Raw genomic sequence first — 7,771 nt, forward strand, 5'->3', positions numbered from 1 at the left:
TGGGGGGGAATTCTAGCCACATTATTATTGTTGTAACCGTATATAATACGTGTTGTACGCCACTACCCATGCCCAGTATTATAAACTGTTATTATTATTATTATTATTATTGTTGTATATACATAATCTCCCGTTTAAAATTTGGATTTATTCCAACTACTGAACTGGACACCGCTGATATATTAAAATTCGCCATTGTATATATTTCACGCCGCTCCCGTCGTGCACAAATATCGTGCTATTATATTATTATATTTCACGTCCCCGTGCTCACCGAATCAATTACGGCACAACTGTTTTCCGAGGAATATGTCAGGGGGGTTATTTTTTTACAAAGGTTTTTAGGTATGGGCGGTTTTTCATTTTGCGCCGAAATACAAAAAAAGGGTCCCTTACTTTTCTAGAAACCGTCGTGCATTCGATTGTGTTTTATTTTCGAAAAACATTCTCTCGCCGGATACGCTGCACTGGCACACGTATTCGACGTCACGACGAAATGGTCAGCGGATAATAAACATAAATATATATATATTTACGTGCAGAGATTGTATGAAGCAAGTCATATGGTCAGTACGAAATTTCCAGGCGGATAAAAAAAAGTTATATTATAGTATACCTAGGTATTGTACCTGTTATTATCATGAATAAATTGTGACTTTCTAAATGACCAAGTCGACCGATAAACGAGAGTTGGGGATTGAACTACAGTTCATCGTAATTATTCAGTTGCATACGTACTTGCGTGCGTTATAATAATTCAATTATATTACACAAGTTCAATATTTAATTTTTCATAATATAATATAATATAATATGAATATACATTTTGTAACGACAAAAATGTAAATGTATTATTATTATTTTAAGACTGATTAGATCAATTGTATTATTGGTCTACAAAGATATTTTTTCTGTAAAAAATTCAGCCATAAATAATACAGGTTATAATTCTTTTTGTGACGTTGTGACAATACTTTCCATTTTGTAGTATCTACCTAATTCAATGAAATTTTCATACTACGATGTCTCACGGAGATGAAAAAAGTCGTACTGAGAATTTAGTAGAATAGAATTTAATAGAAAATATCTCGTTAAATAGAACATTTTGTTAAATGGAAGTTGGTTATAATTAGGGAGTTTCACTATACCTATATATTAAACAAAATATAAAGTTCGTTACACCGTACACTATCTTGCATCAATTTAATGTTCATATCAGTCATTGATAGTAGTTGGTAAGTTGGTTAAGTAAAATAATATTAGGTATACTATCGTATTTAGATTCTGAATGATTCTAAATGGTCAAACGAAATCATGTACATCTCCGGGAACGCGAACACAGTTTTTTTTTATAAATTATTTCCGAATGTCTATAAGAAGTGTTCATGGAATATTATGCTAACCATTGAACTTCCTGAGTTTAAAACGTTCGTATGGAATCGGAGTGTCGATAATTCGAGCAAAACGACTATAATGTGCAACCATCTGAAGTAGGTGAGATGCAGGTTAAATAGATTTATTAGTCCTTAGTTTTATTCTATTTGACGGAAATAGGTAAATATGGTAAATAGGTTTTGATAAGTAAATTTTTTTATTTTAAGTGTGGATGAGATTATATTTATTAAAATTTCCAAGTACGATGAAACTTCCACGTCCTAACTTCCATTTCACAGAATGTTCTGTTTAACGAACTGTTTTTGAGAACGAACCCTAATTAGAACCAAATGTATTTAAGTCTATTTAATACTTTTTAATACTATTTTAACACACACCATTTGTATCGATTAATAACTACAATAAATATTTGTGCAAACCTTTGAGGCTCTATTATTGCTTTATAATACTTAACTTAATATTAAAGTACCTGTCTGTCTAGCTTGAAAAGCTCATATATTTTCATACAAGTCAATACCTAGTCAGCTCGTTATTATACCATCGTATGATTCGAGAGGTTGAACCATTTATAATTATATTTGATGTTGTGTACATTTTATATTTTATTTGTGGTGTCTGTGTCACTTGAAGAATTCATTCGGTTCCAGGCAACAGTTGTTTTTGGTCACATTATGCGTGTGAATTTCTACATGAGTTACGATTTGATTATTTGGCATTTTATTATGTATTTATTAAAATGACAGAAAGGGCTTGTTTGTGATTACTGTCAAACAGCAACTATGTTAGGCAGGCTTAACTATGGTTCTTAATAAATCTAATTTAATTTAATTGTGAATAATTGATTACCATATTGTTAAACATAAGTTCACAATAATAACAAAAACGTTTCTATTTTTCGATAAAAATTTCAAGAATACGTAGCAATAACCGCTTTACCTATCGTGCCCTAAATAGGCGTACACACACAATATTCACCCACGTAACTTATTATTTATTTGCCCGTCAATCACGATCACTGCAGCTGCTGATTGAGTGGCTCATATCAACAAACTCAGTGACAGATACATAACGGTTGGTGCGTATTGGCAAGAAGTAAGTAGTTGGTGACCGGGCCATGTATAAAGCATGAGATATTATACACTGCCGTCCTAAACATATTTATTTGGAGAGGATTCAACATGTATATAAACAACTCATGAATCAATAAATATGAGAACCATATTTTGGCATGACATAAGTTTACAATGAAAATGAATGAAATCGTAAAAATAAATACTATAAAAATAATTGTAAGTGCTTTTTTATTATTTCACAAAATATCATACAAAGTTTTAATAATATAAAATATATTTGTCTCTAAATTGTAATAATATTGTATAAACTAATTTATATTGTAATGTAACATTAGCTATGCAATGGCCAGTGAGAAACATGATAATCTATTTAAATAGGAACTTTTTAAAATCGCACCGAAAAGTGTAAAATGTATATCACTCATAAGAAAGAAAAGGCCACAAAATAAGGAGTTATAATTCAATTTACAAACAAAAATAGTAAAAACGTTTTAAATTCCCAAATTCCAATCAAAATATATAATAGGTACACAAATATACTAAAATAATATAATAGGTATCAGGTAATCGCATCGAGACCACCAACATTTTGAATTTTGATTAATGCGTCCGGCCACGGACTGTTTGAGCAGTAAAATATCCTGAAAATTAGCAGAGAGTAAGGTTTGCCGGCTGCATTGACTTAGTAGCCAGAAGCGAGGAACTAGATATAATAAGATAAAGTGGATTGAATACGTATAGTATATATTACCTATACAAAGTGATTTGTTTTGTTATACCTCAATTAATATGATAATATCGTGGTTTGGAGTGGAGACAAATTAGTGACCTGTGTGACCGAAGCGTAATAATTTGGACAGCTCGACGTATGTATTTGCGTGGTTAAAATTCAGTAGTATAGAATCGTCCTCTCCTTAACACTATTATCAGTTTAAGAACATATTTTTCTTGACCCCAATTTATAATTTTGCATTTCAATAAAATAATCAATGATGATATTATCTCCAATTGTTTTGATTCCATAACCGTGGTTGCAATTCATCAACTAATATCATACAGTTAACAGTTATTTTTATCGGTAATTTATCTGACAGGGTGATGCCGGAGGATGGTAGCGGAAGGACGGTTTGCGGATGCTTGTTTGTCTCTCAACGTTAAGTACAATATTTTAAAACCACCGCCTGTGGACGGCGTAGTGATATTATGGCTTCTGATATGGCTATACCAACTAACTTCGTAGCACGGCCATAAACCTAAATTACGGTATGGTCTTAATAGTTAAGTGATGGGCCTGTACTCGCGCACATCTAACAGATAGAATAACATCGAAGAGTAAATAGTGGATGAGACATTGGAACCGTAATACCGTATTCTATCTGTGTGTTAGGCGCTCAATCAGCGCAGTGGCTGTCGTTGGGGTTGCCGGGCAAATGTTTTAGAATATTGATGAGGTACGTGGCCAAATTGAGTGTGTATGTTACATGACGAGCGTTAGTGTACGCCCGTGTATGCAGGTGTTTATCAGTTTCTCGTAGTCCATTAAAAATAGAAACATATATTTTGTTGCTATTAAATATTTTCGTCTCCAAATATAAAGTAATAAATTAACATTATAATTTAAATTAAAATAATTAAATATATTTATAATGTATAGATATATTCAGAACCATGGCCAAGTCATAGTTTCTCAAAATATTTTACCAAATTGGAATGCATATTTATTTGTTTGTTTATTTATTTCGGCATAATTCAATAACCCTATAATACAATACATATCATGTATATAGACATAGTCTGGTCAAAAACAGCTTTTGTCTAAAATCTGAATAAATTCTTTACATTACATAGACATGACTAATGATATATATAAATAAACAATTCACACATTAAATATAATTATGATTCGTTCGACCATTCGAGTCAGACTAATGTTATAATAATAAACCGATTATAAGACTAGTATGAGTGGAGATGATCTATTCTTGCTACCGTTAATGCTAAGCAACAGGTATTATATCGTAGAGATTTGAGCCGCAACGCTAAGCACACATATTAATTATTGTACAAATAATTTTAATGGGAGTGTCAGAAACGCATTTTCGATAAAATTACAAAAATAGATCATTTCGATGCTATAACTTATGTTATAACTCATGTACGGAACATTTACAACAATATTGAAACTAAATAAACGATATTTATATTATACTCGTTAAACAGAATAAATTCATTATTAACTAACAACGTTTACGTTATGTACAATATTTATAGCAATATGAGCTTATCTATCACATTTGGACTTGCATCGGTTCTGCTGGAGTTAGTATGGTACTACCAAGTTAGAAACTCTGATGCAATTAAAATTACGTTTTAAATTTAGTTTTAAATTTTTGCGTAAACCATAACCAACATTTCTGGTAGACGTTGGAAAATAATTTGTCAAAGACATGATAATAATGTACTGTCTGTACTCGCGCCGTTCCGTTTCAGATACTGTGCAACTCCGGACACCTGACATTCGTGCCGCTGCGCGACTTGCCCAAGTCTGTCGAACACCTGTCGATTACCAAAAATAACCTGTCGTACTTGCCCACCGACGCTTTTACCGGTCTCCGGCACTTGCGGAAGCTGACGTTGGACAAGAACGGCATACGCCGGGTGGACCGGTTCGCATTCCGCGGACTCAGCCGGCTCCGGGAACTGTCCATCCAGCAAACGCCGCTCGAGTCCCTGGATAAGTTCTCGTTCGCCGGCCTCCAGAACGTGACGGCCATTCTGTTGGGGTACAACAAGATAAGCGTCATACACGAGTTCGCGTTCGCCGGCACCGCCAACATCAGGCTCATACTGCTCAACAACAACCCGTTGCACACGGTGAGACCTTTGACCGACCACCTGTGGACCGTTTGACTTTAGTAAAGGATAGAAATTAGTTGATAACACTATACTGCCGTGGCGCAGACGAATATTTGATTTACCGACGAGATAAATAATTGCGATCTCACTTTAGCAGCTGCATGATAAAAAACGAATGACTTAAAAGATACGTTTTATTACTATTTACCAAATGATTTGAATTTTTCGGGAAAACAGGACACAATCTTATACTTGATCGTATGAAAAGCATTATTTTAAATTTGTTGAATATTTAATAAAATAAAACTGCCTTCTATACAACTACGGTAAATATTCCTTAAACGTACAATGTGATATTAATATTATCCAATTCTAAGAAAATAAAGCACTCCATGTTGCGCGTATACCCTAGAGAAATATTAAATACGTATTAAATATTACTGTATTTTATTTTTATTATCATTCGAACTTTTTTATGTGTTGGATTTTGCAATTTATTCACATAGGTGCCTACGTTATGTAGTAAACATAGTCTTCTGATAAACTATAGTCTTATAGATCCATTTACGGGTGACTCTTAAGAATATTAAGGATTGTTAAATTTTTCAAACTCGGCGTTTTGAATTTGAAATTTATCTAGAACACTAACCATAGGTCCATTTTCCTGTGTAACGCAGTTACATGACTTGGTATGCTTTTTTTTCGTCGCCTTTCAAGTAACAAAACTTATTAGGTGCCAATAATCAGACGAGAGATAAAAAAAATTCTATAATATATCATTGTTTCGATTATTACCTTAATGTAAAATTACATGTACCTGTTTGTACCTTTGTGCGCAGGTGTCGGCTAATGCATTTTCCGGTCTAACCAACGTCGAACACCTCATCCTGCCGTCGGGCATCCAGCAGCTGCAGCCCGATGCGTTCAATGGCCTGGACTCGGTGGGCCTGCTGAAGCTGTCCTTCATGGACCTGACGTCGTTGAAGCCATACACGTTCCGTGGCCTCAACCACGTGCACGTGCTGTCCATCCAGGACTCAGACCTGGGCGTAATCCGGGCGGACGCGTTCACAGGCCTAGCGCACGTCGGCAGTCTCAACCTTTTGAACAACAAGATCGACGCGGTGCAGAGCCTGACCGTGACCCGGGACAACCGCATCCGGCACTTCCGGTTCAACGGAAACCACGTGCTGGACAGCCCGCGCCGGGGCACGTTCTCCGGGCTCGCTTCCGCCGCCCCCGACGGGTTCACCGTGGTCGGCAACCACTTCCCGTGCGACTGTCACCTATTCCGGTTCCTGGACGGCCACCCGTTCGGCAACGAGTCCCGCGACCTGTTCACCGGCAAGAACTATTGCATTTCGCCACTGGAGCTGAACGGACAGCCCGTCGCCGTCGTCGATTCCGCGGTCGTTGAAAAGTGCCTGCAGACGTCTGTGGCCGCCCCGCCGAGGACCCGCGGCGGCGTTACCGCGACTGCGGTCCTGGTTGCAGCGGTGGTCCTCGCGTCGACCCGTTCGTTCTTGCACGACTTAACGGTGTGATTCAGTTCTAGGACCGTCCGAAACCATCGCCGTCTATTACAGGCAAAATCTGTCCATCGAATACTGTTGATATAATATTTTATTTATATGATTATAACATTAGAGATATTGTTATAACATAGACTTATCGTCATATGCTAACTGCTAAAGTTAAAGCCAAAAGATCGTTTTTTTCTTTAAATTTATAATATTGTGTATAATTATTATCAAGCGAACCTCAAAAGTTGCGTTTAACGACGTCGGACGTAGAGTGCACGCCGTATGGTTTCCAGCGAATTCGAATCGATAACTATATAGGTAGGTAATGTTTTTTTTTTCTCATCAATGCCATTATTTTTTATTTCAATGTGTAAATAATAACGATATTATATATTGCAGTCATGACGCGTTTATTTGATTGAGTGTTTAGGACAAATGTAATTTCGTCACATATCAGTTTACATATCCTCGAAGAAAATCTTTTTTCTATTAATCTAAACATAACTTACGGACATTGATGCTAAGTAAATTTTAGTTACATTTTCGAAGCCTTCCGTATGTTGTTTGTTACATCGTAAACACTATTATTTTCATGTTTTTCCAATTAATTTCAAACTGAAATATATTTGCGGTTACTAAAATATTATTCATTATGTCTTTATTAAGCATCGTATAAGCCATGGTTTCCACGAGAAGTTTAATATTTGAAGTCAACGAAATAGTATTAAATAGATTGTATTTTACCTTTTTTTAAAAATAATTATTCTCATTACAGATCAAAAGGGGAAGTTTAATATTAAGGATAGATGTATATTATTTTTTTTTTCCACGAAAAGTGTTAAATCGTTATTATTTATTAGTATCATTACATTCTTTTTTACTGCGATATTTTGTAATATATAAAAAAAAATTATTTTCTACTTT

At 35.1% G+C, this 7,771-nt stretch overlaps 1 protein-coding gene across 1 annotated transcript in view; it reads left to right on the forward strand.

Moving 5' to 3' along the window:
* LOC111035248 (leucine-rich repeat-containing protein 15-like) overlaps nucleotides 1–7,171 on the forward strand; it is a 55,503-nt gene extending 48,332 nt beyond the window's left edge. The window contains exons 3-4 of the mRNA XM_022316788.1: nucleotides 4,959–5,342; nucleotides 6,164–7,171. Coding sequence (XP_022172480.1) covers nucleotides 4,959–5,342; nucleotides 6,164–6,868 — 1,089 coding nt within the window. The 3' untranslated portion in view covers nucleotides 6,869–7,171. The remainder of the gene's footprint in view (nucleotides 1–4,958; nucleotides 5,343–6,163) is intronic.
* Nucleotides 7,172–7,771: the final 600 nt, after the last annotated feature.

Source organism: Myzus persicae, unplaced genomic scaffold (assembly GCF_001856785.1).
Source record: "Myzus persicae strain clone G006 unplaced genomic scaffold, MPER_G0061.0, whole genome shotgun sequence".
NCBI lineage: Eukaryota > Metazoa > Arthropoda > Insecta > Hemiptera > Aphididae > Myzus > Myzus persicae.